We start from the raw sequence: 21639 nt of genomic DNA on the forward strand, positions 1-21639 counted from the left end.
CAATTCTTGCAATCTGCATTTTCTGCACATTGCACTCATTCGCTACGATCACGACGACACGGGCCAAGCGGCGTCCACAGCTATGGACATACTCATTTTCCAAAAAAGAGGTTCATTGGAGTTTGTTTTTTCCTTCTTTTTCTTTCTACTTTGTTTCCCGTCTCGAGGGCACATTCAGCATCACGGAGCGTCAAAATATCTCGGAATCTAAAAGTGCACCAACCCCTTTCACTGATCTTCACCCTCGGCCTTTTCCATTGACTGGATTGAATGAATTCGTTGTGTTCCCCTATTCCTTTCTACTCAGGACTCATGAGTTCAGTCCTTCAATCACCGAGGCATACCAAGACTCATCGACCGACTCTGCTCGTCATTTCATAGACTGACTCTGCCGCTTTTCCTTTGAACTTGACTATGGGACAGACTTTTGTTGTTCTTTTTCTTCTTTGTGTCCCCTGTCCGTTTGGTTTACTTCCTTCTGGATCATTAGAGACTCGTCGCATTGTCTTTCCGTTTTCTAGTTCCTCCCTCTTTTTCCTTCCCATCCCCCTCGAGACTGGGCTTCTTCTTGTCTTTCAAAATCAAATCCGGGCACTTTGCCCTGCTCCTGTATTAATCCTCCTTCCCTTTTTTGTCTTTGTGATCTTCCGTGGTCGGGGAATGAGATCGAGAGGATTCCAAGCTTGACTGGGTGGTCTTAGACAATTATTCAACTATTCAACTGCCTACCTTGGTCGAGCTTGTTATTCTCTATGCGTCAACGATCTACCTTCCCTCTCTTTCTACCTCTTCCTCTCCCTTCCATACTCTTCTCCTTTCTTGTTTTTGCAAAGATTTTGGTGTTTTTGTTTCTACTTGAGGTGCTTTTCAAGATCCGATGCCCTTTCTTCGTCGCAGTCCAGTCTCGCTTGGCCTGGCCTGCCCGCGCTGTACAAAAGGCAATTGATAAACGGGAGATGTGCAAATATGCTGGTTCATCAATTGATTCCTACAAATGTTTAATGTTTCTACAAGATCGTATACTGTAGGTAGTCAGTAGTACTCTTGTATCTTGAGTAGGCCTTTTGGCTGCAGTATACCGTAAATATTGTTATTAACTTGAGGTTTGATTTCGATTTCGATTTCGATTTCGGTCTGATTCTCTGCTCTTCATCGTATACAATAAACTTCTACCAAAACGCCCCTGGCCTTCCATAGGATCCCACAAAAATCCAAAATCATCAATTTCAACGCTTAACCATGAACCGAGGATCAGAATTTCCTATTACTGATTCTCACTCTTCACTACCCCTAGATATCACCAAGATACATTGCACTCCCCTTCAAACTAACAAACCCCTCATCCTTAGTCTGCGCCTGAATCTGCGCAATCAACTGGCTCTTTGCGCGATCAGCCTGGATTCGACTTCCCCGCGCCCTTTCATCTGCGACACGCACGCTGTCCGCTTGATCGTCGTAGATAGCCTTGTACAATTCATCCGTGCCAGAAACAACTTGCTGCACCATACTCTCAATAGCCTTTGGTGTCAACGTAGCAATTTGACCGACAAGGGCGGTTTCCTCGTCGATACGCTTGCGCTTCGCTGCTTCTTCGCGTTCTCGCTGCTCCTCAGCGCGTTTGCGTTTGTTCTCGGCGACTTTCTTCGCTCGTTCTTCTTTCGAGGCGAGGTACTTTAGTGAGTGGCCCAGTTTCTGTTCTGAGTGCGGGATTAGGTCGAGTGGAGGCACTGCGAAGAAGAGGACGTGACCCTGAGCGTCGCAGTGGAATTGAGAACGGATATCGGCGGGGATTGCGCTGTTGGCCGCGTCGTTGAGGTGGTATACTTCAATTGGACGGGGTGCGTTGGGGTTGTAGACTGGTGCTGCGGTTGGGTGGACCCGATTTGGGGGGTAGTTGCCGTATGGCGATGGCTGTGCTGCCGAGTATGCTGGTGCTGCTGGAGAGGCCTGGTAGGCTGCGGTCGGGGTCTGCGGCACGAAATTGCTTGGGCGTCGCTGGTTAGGGCCTTGGTACATTTGCGGGTTCATTTGGGCCTGGTATGGGGCTTGATGGACGGGGACGGGCGATGTCTGGGCCACGGGTACTGCGGGTGATGGGGCTTGGAGCTGGGGAGTTGCCATAGCTCCTGCTGGAACTAGATTGGGATTTTGAATTGGTTGGCTCATGGGTTGACGGGGAGTGGCTACTGGCATGGCCTGTGGTGGTAGAGCTGGTGGTTGAGGGGGAGGCGAGGGTGTTGGCTCTGGAGGAGGAGATTCCTGATGGAGAAGTATGTTAGTTTGGGTTATTTGTGGAAAGACCTCGGGTGGTAACTCACATTCTCATCTCGAGGGCGACGGTGCACCGCACCCACCACTGGCGGCGCATTATCAGCACCCCAAGTTGGCCGGGGAAGATCATCGGTTTCCTTTGCATCGCTCTTCAACAAATGCTTGATCGGACTAGGAACCTTTTTGATCTTGCGCGGCACATCAAATAGATCCATTTCATAGTCCTTCTCGCGCACCTCATCCGGCAAGCAGCTAGCCCATGTCTTGATCTTATTGAGCTTGTGTTTCTCCTCATTGTATCGAGCCTCGCAGACATAGATCTCCTTGTCTGGAGGGAGATCGCGGGGGCGACCTCGGCTGTAGCGAGTGAAGAACATAACGAAGCAACGGTCGACAATCTCCTCGACCCGATGGTCGCGGTACTGGCCAGTCTTCACAACTTCGTTGGGGTAGAAATGCTTCTCGAAGTGATGAACAGTCTGCTCCGGCCGGTAATACCAGCAGGCGTTGATCCATTTCTGGTCCTCTGAGTCCTGCCATGTCCGGTAAATCTGGGCGACAATGGGCTTGGAGACATCGTTGGGATTCTGAATGTGGACCCAGTCACCAACCTTCCACAGCTCGTTGCGGTACAGGATGCCGTCGGGTAAGGGGAAGCGCCCGTCTTCCATCAGATACTCGCTGTCGGGCTTCTTCTTCTCCTGTTCTGCCAATTTGCGCGCCTCAACCTGTAGATCGACCGCATCCTTGTAGATCTGGCTCTCTGATTGGTTGTAGGCCTTGGCATTGTTGAACATAAGATCTAGATCCCGCATGAAGTGATCGACCGAATTGTACTTCTTGCGCTTCGCCTTGCGCTTGATAATATCAATAGCAATCGGCTCCTTGATCTCCATGTAGTAATCTGGATACGTGATCTTGTCCGGGAGGCGTTCAAAATGGGAGATTTTCAATTGGCCGCCTGGGCCCTTGTGCTTGCGGATTCCCTTGAGAATGGTCTTGATCCGGGTTTCCATCGGAGTGTCCACACGTGGGGGCCTCCCACGTTTCTTGCGCGTATCAGGCTCCTGTTTATGGCCTCCACGCTTGGACCCTGGTTTCGGGCCTGGCTTCTTCTTCCGACGCTCGTCGTCGCTGTCCTCCTCGTCGTCTTCGTCTTCATCCTCATCTTCTTCATCGTCATCGGGCAAGGGGTCTGCCTCTGGAATTTCGCCTAGGTCCGGTAGCTCAGCTTCTTCGGCGCTGAGTAGATCCTTCTCGACCAGCTTCTTCAACTCCGAGACGATAACATCCTAGACGCGCAGCAGTGTCAGTCTCGTTCCTTGTCTCTTGTCGACACTGGTCAACCCAGCTTTCGCCTTCATACCTTGATGACTAGCGCATCCTCATACGCTTGCGACTTAGGTCGGTTGTAGGTTTGCGCATTGTGGGGGATCTAGGAAACGAGAGATCGTCAGTCAACCGTAGGGAGGCCAGTTGAATTGCAAAGGGTGTCGCCTACCAAGGCAAAATCGCGCACGAAATCAGCGATTTGCTTGTATTCCCGCTTGTTGATTCTCTGCTTGATGATACTGAGCGCCATTGGCTCCTTGATAATATCGTAATAGTCCGGGACGATGCGTTTATTGACACTGCGATGGAAGAGTCGCGAGGGGTCATGTCCACTACAACGGCGCAGTTAGCTAGGCAATCCCAAACCACGATTCAGAGACCATTCAATGCCGGTACTTACTCCTGCTCGCGAAAATCGTAGATTGCCATGAGCATATCCCCCATGCCTTGCCACTGATCTTCAGAGACGGCGCCGTCATCCTCGATGGAGGTAACGGGCTCCTCGGGCTGAGGCGCAGACTGCTCACGCTCCGGCGACTCCATGCTGCTCATTATCTCCACAGTGCGCGTGGTGCGTATTCGAGGAGTCGAGATGATGAACTCGAGACAGCTTTGGAGAGGAGCTGGTTGCGTCTCGTGTAGGGGACGATGTTTTGCGCTTAGCTGAGTCAGCGGTATTATTACAGATCAAATACTGCCGTATTGTCAAGTGTCAGCCTCGTTTACCAGGCCATCAGAGTCCGGAGTAAAGGTTGGAAGGCTACGAAGGCACAAACAACTCCGAAATAATTCATATGTTGTGCAAATTTCTTGAAATGACTATAAATTATCGTCAAGAGTGGCCATTCATCTCGGTTGGAGTTTGGCATCGTAATGTCCAAACACGGTCATGTGTGGGGGAAATCCATGTTGATCTCCGCATCGTCCCCCTCGGAATCAACAGATCAGAGAATGCAGAGATATATCTAACCTCCTTTTCTTTGAATCTCCTTTGAATCTCTCTTTGAATGTATATACAGTCTGCTTTCTTCATTGCCCATGCATCGTCCCTTGCTTTATTGCTCAACTGGCCACTGATAAGATGATCTTAAATGGCTGTCGGGGTTGATTGAAAGGATCTTTTAAGATAAACCTTATGGCAGATGTACTCCTACTAACTCTGGTTCTGTTGAAATCAAGGGGCTAATATTTACCAGGGGTCTTCCAATCCCCATTCTCTATTTCTTCATGAACTGACTATATTTTGAAGAAGACGAGCTCCAAATGCTCTGATTTACCCCACACCAGACCCCCCGCGTCATAGCTCCCTCACTTATCGGGTGGGACTGTGACACGACTGTGTTGGTGTACCTGCCGGGATCCATCGCTTTCGTTGTCAACATCCGCGGACAGCCGTGAAGAGACCTGCATATCATCCAGTCAACCACCTCCTATGCGTTTGAGAGTGCGTGGGCCTTCGGGCCAGTCAACCGTCACGCTGGACGATTCGGCCACCGTCCAGGACCTTCGGGAACAGATCGCGGACAAGACAGGCCTCTCCTCCGGCTCCTTCGATGTCAAATATGGATATCCAGATCTCAAGCCTTTAGATCTTGACCATTTCCAAGCAACCCAACCACTAGCCGACATAGGCATCAATCTAAACGGGGAGCAGCTTATCGTCGCACAACGAGACTCTGCCGCGCCAACTAGCGAGACCACCACCAAGCCTTCTAGCTCTACCTCCCAAAAACCACCACAACTCCAACCACAGCCTTCGTCTTCCATGTCGCAACATCCAGAGAAAACCGCCGATGATCCACCGGAGATCGCCTCCCCGGAACACGGCGGCACCTTCGTGCTGCGCGTTATGCCTGACGACAACTCCTGTCTCTTCCGTGCGGTCGGAGCCGCGGTCATGGGCGATATGGATACGATGGTCGAGCTACGGTCCATCGTCGCAGGTGCCATTCAGTCAAATCCGACGGAATACACAGCCGCTATTTTAGGAAAGAAGCCGGACGAGTATTGCCAGTGGATCCAGAACGAGGATTCATGGGGCGGAGCCATCGAACTCAAGATTATAAGCGAGTATTTCAACATTGAGATCTGCTCCATCGATGTGCAAACCCTCCATATGTTCCAGTTCAATGAAGGAGCCCCGACTCGCTGTATAGTCGTGTATTCGGGCATTCATTATGACGTGCTCGCGCTCTGTCCTTCCGATCCACCTCATACACATGCCAACCTGTTTGCGCCAAATGATACCAAGATCTTTGATGCGGCTGATCCGGTTGTTGTGGAGAAGGCCAAAGAGATGTGTCGTGTCTTGCAAAGTAAGCACTATTATACGGATACGTCCGGGTTTTTGGTGCGCTGCAATACTTGTGGGGGCACTTTCACTGGAGAGAAAGGGGCTACTAAACATGCGGCGGAGACTGGCCACTACGATTTTGGAGAAGCGGCTTAGTCGATATCGTCCTCGAGGTTGGATCGAGGGTAGATCAAAGATCGTATTGTTCATATGGCATCTGGAGCGAGAACTTGGCCCGGGATGTTGAGCCGTCTCGGCGTGGCATGAACAAGAAGGCTCTCTATTATTACTTTTATTTTACTTTTGGGGAAACATTGGGCTTTACCCGAATACAATTGAATCATCAAGGGCGAGACTGCTGCCACCCTCTAGGGCCTTAGATGCATAATAATACATAGTATTCTATATAGTAGAGTCTTATGTCAAGTTCAGAATCTTGACTAAACTTCAAAATCATCTTATTAGCGATACTTTGAAAGACAGTTACCTACTTAGATCGAGAGATATTATGTGGGTTATCCGGAAAGACATGCTCATACTCATCTTAGTAACTTGGAAGCCCGTCGGGCAGAGATCTAAGGGGGAGCGCACGGGAAATTTAGCGGGTGGCAGCAGCCTTACCCTTCATCAAATGCCAAAAGATTCAAACATCCAGTAGAGTCAGAACTGCATCATATATCGTACAAATCTTGGATCTCATAGCATGGCGACCTCATCGGCCTCGTCTTCCCCTGCCTCGTCCTCTTCCTCTGAATCAACACTTCCCTCCTCCGGATTACCACCCCATTCCACATCATGGAGGACGGGGTCCGTAAAGAATTCATGATTCAGAGCCTCATCGGCACTCAAGCGCTTGGATGGGTCAAGTTCCATCAATCCTGCCAGCAGACGCGTCGCTTGAGACTCGCTTTCTGTCAAGTCTTCAACACAGCTGGACCATTTGACCAGCTTTTCCCAGCTGTATCCCTTTTCTCCTATGGTAGGCAGGTTGGTCTCAAAGATCTGGCCATGCATCGCGGCAGCCGTCTTCATCCTCCGAGTGCCAAAGATGCTTGACATTTCGATCATAGCATCGATATCATCTGCCGAGTTGAAGAAGGGAAAACGCCGTCCAAGCAAAGTGAGAAGAATCACGCCGACGGACCACATGTCAATCTTGGTGGTCTGTGATGTGCATTTGAATAGAACCTCTGGTGCTCGGAATCCTCGTGTTCCGGCCCGGTTAGCCCGCCTTGAGGGTCGAGAATCAGCCTTGGGGTAACCACCGGAGAGGCCGTTGGCTGGCGGGTTTTTGGAAAAGTAGCTAGACAATATCCGGCTGCGGCGAACGTAGTTCTGATGGGAGCAGAGGCATGGGCTGCTGTACTCGGAACCCTGGCGCTGTATAGGAGGACAAATTAGTCGAACGTTCAATCCCATTGAAGCGAGGGGATGATTGCACTGTACCTCTGCCAGACCAAAGTCAACAAGAACACCTTCTTTCAAGTCAGGATTGTAGAGGAAATTTCTATGAGACACATGTCAATATGAGAACAATTCGAGCGCGGTAATGATCCATACGTTGGCTTGATGTCTCGATGCAGAATTTCATGTTCATGGACCGACTTTAATGCCGTTATGAGGGACCTCAGATAGTGGCGCATGTCCGCTACCATGAAGGTGCGATATTGAATGCGAAAGTCGGTATGCGGGAAGTAGGGCAGAACTGCTACAACCTGATCCTGGTAACGGAAGGCTGTAATCAACGGACATACGGATTTGCATCCTCGAAGATCATGGAGAAGCTCCAATTCGTTCTGGATCCGGATTGGGCTGCTTGTGACATAGATCTTCTTCAGCGCCACGAAGCGCGCTTTCTTGCGTCCTCCAGAAGCCCCGTCCACTCTGCGCCGCTTGGATGGAGGGTTATCCCATTCTTCTTGTTCTTGTTCTCGTTCTTGCGCCTGGCCGAAAATGTCCCAGTCGTTGTGGTAGTGGTTGTAAAGTAGGTCCTCGGCCTTGTACACGGTAGAGAAAGTCCCTTGATTGGACCCAAATGTCAGTCATCACACCAACCAATCACCTATACAGTGAGATAGCGAGCTATACCTTCTCCGATCCGATTGATTAGTCGGAATCGTTCTGAAATACCCGGAAAGGTGTCTTCCAGTTTGCTCATGTCTTCCCGCACTGTCTCGTCCACCTCCTCTTCTTCCTCGTATTCGCTCTCTCCTTGTGGCAGGTCTCCAGCGGACGTCCTCCGATCATCTTCTTCAGACGTGTATCGTTCTTTGTCCACCTGTAGGCCTTGACCGGAGCTGCTGCGCTTGAGTTCAAAGACACCCGCGGGGGCCCCGCGCAGGGTGGACATGGCGACGGCAGGCTCGTCCCAAGTACAAAGGTCAGAAGTAAGGTATGCAAATCGCAATCGAGGGATTTGGTCGTATGTCGGAAAAAGACAGGCGTAAGAAGTACCGAGGGTATCGAAGGGGGAGGAAGAGAGGGCAGCGCAAACCAAACAAATGCCAACCAAAAGCAGCTCCGTTGTTTTTCTCCGAGAGCAACACGGCAATACGCGGTGGTGACAATACGGTCCCGCGGTGTCGGCGGGTGGAGAACGTCCAGCAACGTAATTTACGCGCGGTTACCTAAGAAAGCGGCCCAAAAGGGCAAAAGCCAAACACCCGCTTATCAACACTCCCGCCCACTCCTCCCCTCTTCATCTCATCCACCACACACACCACGCCCGCCGCCATGGAGGATAGAATACAGTTCGACATCAACGAGTCGCTCAAGTACTACTTGAGTGACCCGGCCTCCATTCCGACCCCGGAGGCTGATCCCGAGCTGCTGGACTGCGAGTCCGACCCGAATCAGCTGTCGACTGCGCTTGTTGACAATGTCTTGAACCCGATCGTCGATGCGGTAGCGGAAAATCCTGAAGGCTTGACGAGAGCGTCATTCTTCGAATCGCTTCAATTCCTGCTCAAGTGCGCTCCTATCCATTCCCAAGTTCCCCATAGAGGCTTCGGCTCGCCTGGACCCGATTCTGAACGTTTGAACCCTTGCAGATATACCACCTTTCTCCCCTCAAAATCCCTGAGCAAAGTCCTTGACTTGATCGTCTCCGGACTGTCAGTGGAAGCCGACATTATTCATAGCGACCTCGAATCCGACGAACAAGATGCGATTCAACACCACAAGCAACTTTTGGAGATGTACGGTTTTCTTCTCCAGTGGGCCTTGTCTGCCGTGGAGGTGAAAGCGGCGGAGAAACCTGCAGAATCTGCCCCTGCGCGCCGGGGAGGCCCCAAATCTAGGTCAAAGTCTACCAAGGATGGACAGTGGGATTGGACACCCCAGATCCAGATCTCCATGGAGACTATGTGCAAGGTGATGAAACTCAAGCTTGGCCGTATCTTCATGACTACCTCGGATCGCGACACATTCATTAATCTATTCACGCGCACTATCTACTTGATTCTTGAGAGCGAGCAACGAGTCAAGAGCATGGCTATTCGCATGCATGCCTTTAAGGTTCTTTGCATTGCGGTTAAGCACCATGGTCATGCTTTTGGTAGGCGTCGCGATATCCATCTTTGCGCTTGACCGTCTCACTGACCGATGCAATAGGTGCGCAAACCTCAATTGTACAGAGCTTGACATACTTTGAGCATCTTTCAGAGCCTATGGCCGAGTTCCTTCACATTCTCGCGGAGCAGTATGATTACCCGCAGCTTTCGGATGAGATTTTGAAGTATGTTTACTTGGTTTGATTCTGCAAGGTAAAAATCTGACTGACCTACGACTAGGGAGCTTGGAAACAAGGAGTTCAATTCAAATGATACCCGTGGGCCTAAATCTGTGTCTGCTTTTATCATCAAGTTGTCTGAGCTTGCGCCGAGATTGATCATCAAGCAAATGACTCTTCTCGCCAAACAGCTTGATAGTGAGGTAGGGAAAATTCGACTTTATTACTCCACCTTGACAGAATTGACAAGTTTTTGTCAGGCTTACACTCTTCGATGCGCGGTCATTGAAGTCTGCGGCAACCTCATCTCCGATTTGAGCCGACAAGAAGAGCCGAGCGAAAACTCCAAGACGCAAATCAATGCATTCTTCGATGTATTGGAAGAGCGTTTCCTCGACATTAACCCGTACTGCCGTTGCCGAGCGATCCAAGTTCTGATGCGGATCTGCGACTTGGAACAGAAGTTCCCCAAGAGGCGACAAGCTGCTGCGCAATTGGCTGCGAGAAGTCTGGAAGACAAGAGCAGCAACGTTCGGCGAAATGCAATCAAGCTGCTGTCCAAGCTGGTTGCCACCCACCCTTTCAGTGTTATGCACGGTGGCCAGCTCTCTCACAAGGAGTGGACTGAGAGACTTGATGGTGTCGATCAGGAGCTGAACTCACTACGACCCGCAGAGACTCCCGGGTTCGATGGAGATGCCACAAACGTCGATCCTGAATTACTGGATGATGCGACTCAATTGCCCGACGAGTCTCCTTCGAAGGCGCCCCGAATGACCGAAGAAGAAAAGGCAGAGGCCATGCAAAAGGCAGCTGAGGAAGCCGCCACCTCTGAACTGTTGACCCGGCTGCAACTTACGAGAAAGTACTACAATGAGGCCATCCGTTTCATTGAGGTTCTCCACTCGGCATCTACGATTGTTTCCCAGCTGCTGTCATCTCGAAACAAGAGCGAGGTCATTGAGGCCATGGACTTCTTCGTTATGCTTGATGCCTACAAGGTAGAGACGGCTCGCAGCGGTATCCGGCGTATGCTTCGTCTGATCTGGACTAAGGGCAACAGCGATGAAGGCAAGGGTGTCCAGACTCACTTGATTGATTGTTACAAGGGTCTCTTCTTCGACGCTCCCGACTCTTTCAGCTCGAATGATGCGGCGAATTACATTGCGCGAAACATGATCAGTTTGACCTTTGGAGCGACACCGGCCGAGCTCACCTGTCTAGAGCAGCTACTCAGCACGATGATGAAGGCTGGTCACATCTCAGAGGCGGTAATCGCGAAGTTGTGGCAGGTCTACAGCGTTCAGAGGAAGGAGATCTCGAAGACTCAGCGTCGTGGTTCTATCATTGTACTCGGCATGCTAGCGCTGGCAGATCCCGATGTGGTCGTGAAGGAAATTGAGGCGATGCTGCGCATTGGTCTGGGAGGTCTAGGACGATCTGACCTTGTGCTCGCAAAGTACACTTGTATCGCTCTGCGACGCATGGTTCCTGGTCGCCAGGCCAAGTCCAAGGATGTCGTCACCGTTCCTAAACTGGCCAATGATCACTCCGTTCTGATCAAACTCGCTGCTATCCTGGAGATCGTCTCGGAGAGCAAGGAATGGTACGGCGTTGCGGAGCAGGCAATCAGTGCCATTTACGCTCTGTCCAAGCACCCTGACGTTCTCTCCTCCGACATTCTTCGACGCAAGACGCGATTCGTTTTCCAGCCGCAACATGAACGCCCATCTTCCTCTCACACCACCGCCAGTGGCGAGGATCAAAGACCGGGAACTGCTTCTACTGAGGAGCAGAATGCAAAGCCGAAGCCCTCTTCGGCTGCTCTCTCTCAACTTTTGTACGTTGTTGGACACATTGCTATCAAACAAATCGTGCACCTTGAGTTGTGTGAGTTGGACTTTAAGCGACGCAAGGCCGAGCAGGAGAAGACCAAGACGGCAGAGGCTACTGCTTCAAAAGAGGGAGAAGCTGCCGACGCCGATGAACTGGATCTTATTGGAGGAACTACGGAGGATGATTTCCAGGACGCCATGGCCCACATTCGAGAGCGTGAGCTCCTGTATGGAGAGAACTCACTACTTGCCAAGTTTGGCCCATTGGTAGCCGAGATCTGTGCCAACAACAATTCCTATCCGGACCGTGATCTCCAAGCGTCCGCGACTCTGTGTATGGCGAAGCTTATGTGCGTGTCTGCCGAGTACTGCGAGAAGAACCTCCCGCTTCTGATTACAATCATGGAGCGCTCCGAAGACCCGATTGTGCGCAGCAATGCTGTGATCGCGCTCGGTGATATGGCTGTCTGCTTCAACCATCTCATCGACGAGAACACTGACTTCCTGTATCGCCGTCTAAATGACGACGAAGCCTCCGTCAAGCGGACTTGTCTTATGACTCTCACTTTCCTCATCCTTGCTGGTCAGGTCAAGGTCAAGGGTCAGCTTGGAGAGATGGCCAAGTGCTTGGAGGACGACGACAAGAAGATTGCCGATTTGGCTCGCATGTTCTTCACCGAGTTAGCCACCAAGGACAACGCTGTGTACAACCACTTCGTCGACATGTTCAGTCTGCTCAGTGCGGAGCGAAACTTGGAGGAAGCTTCTCTGCGCCGCATTGTCAAGTTCCTCATCGGCTTTGTCGAAAAGGTAAGCCGCTTAATCTTTCATAGTCTCAGCCTTTCGTTTTACTCACATCGTTCTACTAGGAAAAACATGCCCGTCAGCTCTCCGACAAGCTGGCTGCCCGTCTGCCACGTTGCGAGACCGAGCGCCAGTGGAACGATGTTGCCTACGCGCTGTCGTTGCTCCCTCATAAGAACGAGGAGATCACCAAGGTCGTCACTGCTGGGTTCAACAAGGTGGTGAGCGCATCGGCCTCGGCCCCTGCCAGCGTTCCCGCTAGCACACCCGCCAGCACGGCGCCGGTCAGCGCTTCAGCATAGTTGTCTTGCTCTGCCTGTCGGGTTTGATGTCTTAATGTTTCTTATGACTGTAATTTTTCTCTCTATATGTTCGCCTCTGGGTGGCTGGGGGTGTTGGTGGTTGGTTGGAGCATTATCGTCATTCGTGGAGTTTAAATCGTACATGAATCTTGATCTTCATCCTTGATGATTCCTTTACGTATAGTAGTATACAAAGTATCCGGATGACCATGATATTCGATCATCCTGTGGAGATTCTCAGAATTCTCAATACATATCACACGTTCCGTGAGCTGTCCGGGATATAAAAACCCATGCAACGCATATCTACAACGCCATCACTAACAATCCACTAAAGCCTGTGCAGAAGGTCTATATTCATTCTGATCGCACGGGGAGCCCTGTATGAAACTCCCACGAACAAAATCATCATTCGCCCGCAAGGAAATTATCCACAAAAATGGGGGTGTGTGTCCGGGAGAATGTGAAAAACGACACATCTCCCCAATATGAAATCTAAGTATGTGACGGGTAGAGAAAGAAAAATAAACATCAAAAGCCAGAAGCCAGCAACAATAAACAGATGATGGATGGGTGGATGGGTGGAGGGTAAAGGGGCAATAGAAGGGATGGAGAAGACGCCGTGTTGAATGGTCGCATGCCAGATACGCCAGGGTAGGGGAATGGGAGGTTGTTGGAATCCAAAAGAGCCGACATGATTAATATGGGGTTTCCCTTCTATGCACCCTGCACTGTACTCTCCTCCAGCACGTAATTACCACTCCGCACGCCTTCCAGAGCCTTCTGGCCTTCCTCGGTTAGCTCGGGCTTGCCTAGAGGCGTCACGGCGCCGGTGAAGAAGCGAGGCTTCCATTCCTCGTCTTTCTCTTTGCGATCGGCGGCTTTCTGGCGCTGGCGCTCCTCGATCTCCTGCTTGACCCGCGTGGCTTCCGTGAATTGCTTGTCCAGGATGGCGTCCGTGACGTGTCCCCAGAACTTGAGAGACTCGTTTGACAATTGCTGCTCGGCGGGAGGGAGAATCTTGTCTACCGGGTGCAGAGGCGTGATGTCGATGAGGAGACGAGGCTCCTTGGACCCCGTAGGAGTGTAGTAAATCTTGCCGTGCCAGGACCCGCTGATTCGGGCAAGAACGTCGCTTTCGGCTACATCTCTCAGCCTTGTGATGGTGTCGTTGTCGGGGTCGTAGCGGAAAACCACGCCTTCGAGCTTGTGTTGAGACCGGCCGATCCATCCTTCCTCCACATACTGCAAAATCGCCTTGATACGGGTCTTGGGGCATGTCATGAAGCAGGCGTCTGAAACGGTAATGGCCAGAGCACCGCGCAGCAGTCCTCCAAGATGAGCGTGGGGGTGGGTCAACTGATACTCCTCGTTGTCCCGTTTCTCGATGTTGACAAAGATACCCAGGTTGTGCTGACCGGGGCTAACACGAATGCTTGTACCGGTGAATTTGGCGCTGATCTGGTCGAACCCGCGCGCAGACACTCCACGCTCCGGGCAGTCAATGTAAAAGGCCGAGACTGGCGGGTGGTGGGAGGTCTGCTCGGTGAGATAGCAGACCTTGACTTTCTCATCGCCATCGTGGACGGTAGTACCGTTGGCAACGGCGTCGACTCCGGGGAGATTGGCCTCTTCGGGGACGAAGTCTTGCACCTCCCAGCTGCACTGTCAAAGTGGAGGAAATATGATCAGTCAAATGCCACGAAGAGGGTGCGTAGCTCTGATCATAACGAAACATACCCGGAAGAACTCGCCCAAAGTCGAATTATAAGGCTTGCATGGTTTTCCCTTGATGTATTTCTGTCAGATGTTCAGCACATCTTTCCTTTTTCATGGTATCCGCAAGTCAAAATATACCAGGTCCTTGGTGAACCAGAACCTCAACACCTCCAGCATCCGTCCCAGTTCATCGTCGGATTTACCAATGCTGTATAGTCTGGGTCAGCACATGTGTGGATGTCGCAGGCCGTGGGTTTATTAAGTTGCTGACCTGGCAAAGGTCTCGGGTCGATCCAAGTAGTTCCAGTATTCTATCCAGTCACTTGTATTAGCCGTTTGGTTTTCTGTCTTGACTCCCCTGGCCCCAGTAGAGCCCTCGGTCACTGTGTACATACCCAGATTCGGGCGAGGTTCCAACAGTTGAGCCGGCAACGAGAAGCGAACCGATGCGATATCTGTCACACCCACGAACCTAGTAGTTCGGAGATCGTTTGTTAGTATTTCCGAGCAAGTTGTTTGTTTGATTTTCGCGAGTGTGTTATTTTCAGCGCATCAACAGGACATACTTTCGCAGGATCGAGAGGAAAGTCTTCAGCTTGGAGGAGTCATCGGGAGTCTTCTCAGGCACGGCGGTGGCTGACATTGTCTCGAGTGGCGCGGGGGAGAAACCGGGAAGCTTTGTACTCCGAGGGGAAATATGTAGAGTGGCGGATGGGGTTGAGAGTAGGCAGTACTGTAGAGGTTGACGCTAAGGAAAGAAGAAAATGCCCGGGATCCCAAAGTCGTCCACCCAACGAAATCCAAAAAACAAAACGAAGGAGAGAAGAGAAAGTGAGAGGGGCATGAATAGTCAAGGGTTTCTGGGTCTTTGGAGAAACGGGGGGAAAGCAGGCGGTGACGTGGGAACTTCTTTTTGCCGAGTGGGGAATTCTTTTTTAGGTCACGATGACTTGGCAGGTACTTTTAGTATTACTTTAGTATTACCTAGTCCTTTGCTTTATTTGAGAGCATCTCGTTGGTTGGTTTTGATTAAAGATAGCGGAGACGGGATGGGTGGGAAAGGGGTAATTCAACCGGTGAGGGAGTCGACTCCAATATGGAAAAAAGGACTCGATTCGAGGATTGAAAGAATAGGGGAAGTTCAAAGGTACATAGTAGGAGACTAAAGTACCTCGCAGGTACCATCTACTTCCCTGCCAGCCTCCAAAAGTCACTCCGACACTTCAATCCTTAAGATGATCATAAAACCGCCCCAAAAAAACAGGCTCCCGGCCAATCGCTGCCCCACGAGGGTCTCGACCACCCTCGCTATTGAATCAACTCTGCCAGCACCTGCTTGCGCGCCAGGAATCGTAACCACGTTCGGACCGCAGGCCCGTAGTCATATCGCCGCCCGGTCGCATAGTCGTCGTCTGCGCGTTGCGACTGTTGCTCTTCCCGGACTCGGGACCGTAGCTCCCCCTGCGCCTGGCTAAGCGTCTGCCGATGCACTTGCAGCTGACTTGGCGAACAGCTCTGGTATTCCTTTTGAGTCCCCTCCGGTATCACGGCCTCATCGATCACAGCGCGGGTCAATCCAAGAGACGGATCCGGGCCGATCACCGTTCCCTCGAAGCTGGCAACGGTGGTGGCTGCCGTGGCGGTGTCACCGTCCGATTTGAGGCGCTCGTGGACCATGTCCAAGCTTTTAACATTAACGGCGAGCTGCCCAGTAAGGTCCGATAGAGGATCTTTCACCAGTCCCAGGATGGAAAATTCGATTTGATCTTCCTCGTATGCCGCCATCCGATCCAGGAGGTTTGGGCGGACTAGATCTAGCCAGTCGCCTTCGGAACATTGACCTTGGTTCTCAGTCAGTACCAGCTCGGTTTAGTACTATTCGGCCATTTGTCCTTACCGATTGACTGAGGCTGTCGCTCTAGACCGTCAAACTTCCAGACTTGGCCCATGACCGGCATGAACGCAATGAAATGGAAGGATGAGTCGGAATCATCGTCATCTTGACCCTGGGAGGACTTCTTCCGTGTTTTTGATTCCACTTGGAGTTGGAGATCAGAGTTGAGAATGTCCATCTTGCTGTAGAACCAAACAAAATCCAAGAGTCAGTAAGAAACGTAAATCACGCGGGGATGAGGAAGACAGGCGTACCGGGCGAAGGAGTTATGTACCCGCTTCACGAACTCGAAGTTGTTGATGGCATCTCCCCGCAAAGCCGGTGTAAATGGCATTGTGAACTCTTTAAAGTGTCGCAGATTCTCTCCAAGGTCAAGGTCAGGGATATTGTTCACAATATTTAGCAAGGCCACACTAGCACATGCATTGCTGGCAGTCTGAACCCGGATTAGTAGCTGCTCAAATCAGAGAGACTAATGGCGGATCACTGGGAGACGTACCTGGTTTGCAAACCAGATCCCATCGGGGCAGGTCGCTTCCTGCTTGTTGGCATCATCCTCCCGCCAGCGGAAGAGGAAGATTAAGCCGTAGATAGGTTTGCTATGCAACCGTTCGTTAGTCCTCCGATCATGGGAACAAGGCGGAAAATGGGCACCAAAATGCTCATACTTTAGGAAAGCCATCATTTCTTCGTCCAGGGAGACCACCTCCTGAACCTTGACCCCCTTTACTCCGAACTCACGGAGCATCACATTGAATAAGGCCTAACGGGAATTGTCAATATCTATCTTCACATTGGAGGCTGAAGTCACCGTACCGGCTCGGACTCGATCTCACAGAATCCATTCCAACTGTTCTTTTCCAGTGGAGTCGCTGGCTTGTAAATATCAGAGTCACTGAGCTCGTCTGAAGGGTCAGTGAGACGTCGCCGCTTGTTGCGAGGACCCATGGTGGGCAAGTCAAAGGTCAATTTTGAGGTGTTAAGCTTCAAGCTGCAGGGAAGTTGAGGAGGATGGAATTGATCTCGTTCCGTAGCGGGGGAAGAAAGAATCCTTTAGCGGTTCTGAAAGAAAAACAATGGCAAACGTCCAGGCAATATCTAGGCAAGCTATAAATTTCCAAAAAAAAGGGCACCACCGCCAAAGACGAAGCTGATGTAGCAGGTAAAGTGTATGGAGGAGTTGTGGAGTCGTCAGGGAGTAGAATGTATAGCGGCATTTCGGCGGTGGACCAAAGCTTCGACGCGCTTCCCGCGTCTCTTGGCCGCCTCCAACTTTTTCTCTTTCTTCTCATCTGCTTGTCTTTGGCCTCACCATCACCTCGCCCATTGACTCTTGCAGTCAATACGACCTCCTACGCTCATACACGAGCCCTGCGCTCAACTACGGGCCCCTCCTCGCCTTCGCCCTTCCCTCCCCGTGGGCTCAATACCTTGTTTCACGAAACTCTGGCGACCACAGCATGCCATGAACGGCACTCCCCGCCTTCCGTCTGCTTTCCCCCAGACGCCCACGACGATTCCAAGGAGAAGAAAGCTCTTTGAGACCCCCTCTCGCTCGCAACCTCGCGATGTTCGCGCTCCAAAGTCGCCTAGCAGGTCCCCCGCCAAGGCACCCAAGCCGCTCCCAAACACAAACACGCCGCTCGTTCCTACGGACGTGATCGATGCGCCCTCGCAACGTCTCTATGTGGTGGCTTTCTACTTTGCGCTCAACGCGTACCGGATATACGAATCCTGGAATGCCTCCGACGAGCTGGACTCGACGTGGTTGTTTTTGAAATGGGTGTCTCTGGATGGCATTTTCTTGTTTGGTCTGCAAGCTCTGCGCATACCTTGGCTAGAGTGGGCTTTCCCAACCACCTTGGCTCTGTTCTTATTGCACGTCGTGGGCAATGTCTTCCTTATGTTCCGTATCCCGGTGAGCTTTCTTTGCCTCTAAATTTTGAGGGACGAACTTCCCGCTGACCTCTAAATAGATTCCCTTGGGCGCATGGCTCGGAGGCTTGGTCAAGGTAGCTTACGATCGCGAACTGTCCATCTCCGAGCGTAAGGTGAAGCCTGGCGATATTATTCACAATGCATCGTTGATTTTGGGAAAGCAAATTGTGCACATCTTGCCAGAAGGGTCAGTCATTAGCTCCAATCCCCTAAGTCGCAAGCGCATAACCTTACTGACTCTCATAGCTCTGCTGTTCTCAACCCTGAACGTGAGCCACTCTGTCTCGATGCTCAGAAAAATACCGTCTTCCTCCCCATCCGAGTGAATCAGACCGACCCGATCCTCATTGAAGTGTTGCGCCTCGATCTACACACTGGCGAAAACGAGACCCTGACAATTCCGGCCAAACAGCTTAAGCAGCTCAAGCGTCAAGCCGAGAAGAGACATGCGACTTTGGACCCTGTCCCGCACCGGGATCTGTTCTTCCCCGTGCGCAAGACTGGTATCTATCGTCTTCAGCGTGTGGTGGATGAGTCTCAGCTGGATGTTCGCACACGTACCTCGGATGCGTTGGTGGTCACTTGCCCTCGTGCATTGATCAAGAACTCCTACACCGATAAATGCAGAGGAGAGCTTTCCAACATCCTTCTCGAGGTTGAAGGTACACCTCCCTTGAAGATCAAGTATAGTCGGGAAGTCAACTTCCACGACCGCGGAGTCTCTTTCCAGAACGTTCAACCAGACAACTTGCGCACTCCGTTGTTGAACCAGAAACCAACAGGTGCGCTCTTTAGCATCAACCAGCCGGACATCTCCTGGGCCCAAAGCCAGAAGATCGATGTCCCTTTGAACGAATCTTTGAATGTGAACGGTGAATGGTTCTACGCCATTGAAGAAGTTCATGATGCCCTTGGTAATGTCGCCAACTATTCTTCCATCTTCGAGGATGGGGAACGGCCATCTCCCAAGTCATCGTCTCAGTGGCATCAGTTGATGATCCATGAGCGTCCCAAGGTGACTTTGTCTGGCTGCAATGAGCAGCGCCCGCTGGAAGTTGCTCGTGGTGATAGCGTCAACTTGCCGATAAACTTCCAACAGACCACTAAGCCGTACGATCGCGACGGCCCCTTCACTGTTACGTACTCTTACAGCGCCACCGGTGCCGAGCAAAAGGAAGGAGATGCCAAGGATAGCATGACTGTCGTCCTGAAGACTCTGGATCAGCAAACTCCCATCAAAGAGCCAGGCTGGTACTCCTTGGCATCGGTGTCCAGCCAGTACTGTCCAGGTGAAGTTCTGGAGCCTTCGTCCTGCTACCTGCGCAACCCTCCTGAACCAGAGTTGTCCATCAAGTCTGAGAAGGTCTTCGACCGATGCGCTAATAATGCCGTCGGTCTTCTTGTCGATCTGGACCTCACTGGATCCCCTCCCTTCCGTATTCGGTACAGCACCGAAGGCCCGAAGGGGGTGCAGACCCAGACCAAGATCATCGATGGCCTGCGATCCCAGCTGGATTTCACGCCGTCCGAGGCTGGCTCCTACCGGTACCGTTTCCTGGATATTGAAGACTCCGTTTACTCTCCTCGGTCTCTCAAGGACAAGGTCTCAGTCCTCGAGCAGGATGTCAAGCCCCCAGCGTCAGCTCACTTCCTTGCTCCTAGGGACACCCGCAAGGCCTGCTTCGGCGAGTCTGTGTCCGTTGACCTGGCTTTCCTTGGAGAGGCTCCTTGGACACTCCAGTATGAGCTTGTCCACAATGGCAAGAGAACGAAACACACACTGGAGTCTGACACTGATGTTGCTACTATCACCACGGACAAGCTGGTCAGCGGCGGCGAGTACAGACTTGCACTGACTAGTATCAAGGATAAGTCTAACTGCAAACGCAACTTGAAGGATAGCATCAAGATTGATGCTCGATCCAAGCCACCGCATGTCTCGTTCGGCCAGATCGACAAGAAGAGAACTATCTCTGCCTTGGCGGGATCTAGAATCGAAATTCCCTTGCGATTGAGCGGTGAGAAGCCGTGGACTATCAAGTACAAGAACGTGGATGTCAATACTTCGCCTTTGACGAAGACTTTCTGGGATGAGAATAGCCGTTTGGCCGTGGATCGTGAGGGTCTCTACGAGCTCCTCGAAGTGTATGACAAGTCCTGCTCAGGATTTGTCGATCAATCTGCCAAGGAGTTCGAAGTATCCTGGATTCCCCGGCCCCAGGTTACCGCCGTGGACGGTTCTCCCGTGGTGAAGGGCGAATATGCCAAACCTGAAGTCTGCCAGGGTGACGATGATAGCCTTGAGCTCCGCCTGTCTGGCAGTCCTCCGTTCAGCCTTCAATACGAACAACGCCGGAAGTCAGACCGTGGACAGGCCTCTGCCCGCTCGAAGACTATCAAAACCGCTCTCAACTCGGCTTCCATGGAAATGGATACTTCCGAGCCAGGTCAATACACCTACAAGTTCAGTGAAGTGGGTGACAACCTTTATGACTACGACCCGAAGAGCAGTGGTCTCTTGGTCACTCAAAAGGTCAATTCGCTTCCATCCGCCAAGTTCGACTCCCCGGGACACATCTACGGCTTCTGCAAGGAGGATGCTACTGGCGAGGAGACTATTCCCATCACCTTGGAAGGTGTACCTCCGTTCTCGCTGGAGATTGTCATCAAGCACCACTCCAACGCTAAGCCAGAGATTGTCACCATTCCCAAGATCAACTCCAACCACCATAACCTGCCTCTTCCTCGTCGCCACCTCGATCTGGGCCAGCATGTGGTCAGTATCCACAAGGTTCGTGACTCTCGCGGCTGCCAGAGAACCACCGAGTTCGATGCCTCCTCTGTCCGTGTCGCTGTTTCGGACGTCCCTACGATCATCCCTCTCGAGTCCAAGGTAGACTACTGTGTTGGCGAACGTCTGTCGTTCTCCCTCTCCGGACACGCTCCCTTCGACGTTTTCTACACGTTCAACGGTGTGCAACGGAAGGCTACGTCTCCAAACACCAACTTCCGTCGTATTGCGGAGCGTCCTGGTGAGTTTACCATCACCGCCGTTGGTGACGGGGCTAGCGGCAAATGCAAGGCCCACAAGGATATCACCAAGGTTATTCACGAGATGCCCAGTGTGCGCATCAGCCAGGGTCAGGTGTCCGTGGTCGACATCCATGAGGGTGGAGAAGCTGAGCTGAGCTTTGAGTTCTGGGGCACGCCGCCATTTGAATTCACGTAAGTTATTACCCCTTCCTTCATGTCTCCTTTGGCGTCTATTTTTACTAACACGTCCTTTTACAGGTACATTCGCAGCACCAATGCCCGCAAGGGTAAGAAGTCGGAGGTTCTTGATATCAAGCACGATATCTCCTACGAGCACAAGAAGACGATCAAGACTTCGGACGAAGGTACCTACGAGGTCGTCGCCATCAAGGACAAGTTCTGTTCCTTTTCCTCTCAGGTACCGACGGGCAAGTCGGACCGGAGCAGTTCATGAATGTAAAATGACGTGATTTCGTGCGCTTTGATAT

At 51.7% G+C, this 21639-nt stretch overlaps 7 protein-coding genes across 7 annotated transcripts; 3 read left to right on the forward strand and 4 right to left on the reverse strand.

The window, feature by feature from the left end:
* Window positions 1–1290: 1290 nt before the first annotated feature.
* N7496_005276 (putative RSC complex subunit (RSC1)) lies at window positions 1291–4155 on the reverse strand (the record flags this gene model as incomplete). The annotated part of the gene is made up of 5 exons (XM_056698205.1): window positions 1291–2259; window positions 2319–3563; window positions 3638–3706; window positions 3773–3935; window positions 4004–4155. 5 exons carry the CDS (start codon window positions 4153–4155, stop codon window positions 1291–1293), a joined length of 2598 nt encoding a protein of 865 aa, XP_056556730.1.
* An 880-nt stretch (window positions 4156–5035) lies between these two features.
* Window positions 5036–6052, forward strand: N7496_005277 (ubiquitin-specific protease OTU1; the record flags this gene model as incomplete). The annotated part of the gene is made up of 1 exon (XM_056698206.1): window positions 5036–6052. One exon carries the CDS (start codon window positions 5036–5038, stop codon window positions 6050–6052), a length of 1017 nt encoding a protein of 338 aa, XP_056556731.1.
* A 540-nt stretch (window positions 6053–6592) lies between these two features.
* Window positions 6593–8246, reverse strand: N7496_005278 (serine/threonine protein kinase CDC7; the record flags this gene model as incomplete). The annotated part of the gene is made up of 4 exons (XM_056698207.1): window positions 6593–7276; window positions 7343–7403; window positions 7457–7916; window positions 7985–8246. The coding sequence occupies 4 exons, from the start codon at window positions 8244–8246 to the stop codon at window positions 6593–6595; spliced, it is 1467 nt and encodes a 488-aa protein (XP_056556732.1).
* A 383-nt stretch (window positions 8247–8629) lies between these two features.
* N7496_005279 (condensin subunit YCS4) lies at window positions 8630–12567 on the forward strand (the record flags this gene model as incomplete). The annotated part of the gene is made up of 5 exons (XM_056698208.1): window positions 8630–9452; window positions 9509–9632; window positions 9688–9829; window positions 9887–12271; window positions 12331–12567. 5 exons carry the CDS (start codon window positions 8630–8632, stop codon window positions 12565–12567), a joined length of 3711 nt encoding a protein of 1236 aa, XP_056556733.1.
* Window positions 12568–13284: 717 nt separating this feature from the next.
* Window positions 13285–14929, reverse strand: N7496_005280 (putative oxysterol binding protein (Orp8); the record flags this gene model as incomplete). The annotated part of the gene is made up of 6 exons (XM_056698209.1): window positions 13285–14232; window positions 14308–14367; window positions 14425–14494; window positions 14558–14597; window positions 14682–14758; window positions 14853–14929. 6 exons carry the CDS (start codon window positions 14927–14929, stop codon window positions 13285–13287), a joined length of 1272 nt encoding a protein of 423 aa, XP_056556734.1.
* Window positions 14930–15594: 665 nt separating this feature from the next.
* Window positions 15595–17128, reverse strand: N7496_005281 (ubiquitin C-terminal hydrolase 37; the record flags this gene model as incomplete). Its single annotated transcript, XM_056698210.1, has 6 exons — window positions 15595–16127; window positions 16184–16362; window positions 16435–16616; window positions 16680–16779; window positions 16849–16943; window positions 16997–17128. 6 exons carry the CDS (start codon window positions 17126–17128, stop codon window positions 15595–15597), a joined length of 1221 nt encoding a protein of 406 aa, XP_056556735.1.
* Window positions 17129–17645: 517 nt separating this feature from the next.
* Window positions 17646–21605, forward strand: N7496_005282 (uncharacterized protein; the record flags this gene model as incomplete). Its single annotated transcript, XM_056698211.1, has 4 exons — window positions 17646–18098; window positions 18157–18305; window positions 18365–21343; window positions 21410–21605. 4 exons carry the CDS (start codon window positions 17646–17648, stop codon window positions 21603–21605), a joined length of 3777 nt encoding a protein of 1258 aa, XP_056556736.1.
* Window positions 21606–21639: the final 34 nt, after the last annotated feature.

Source organism: Penicillium cataractarum, assembly GCF_028827025.1.
Source record: "Penicillium cataractarum strain IBT 29864 chromosome Unknown utg000004l, whole genome shotgun sequence".
NCBI lineage: Eukaryota > Fungi > Ascomycota > Eurotiomycetes > Eurotiales > Aspergillaceae > Penicillium > Penicillium cataractarum.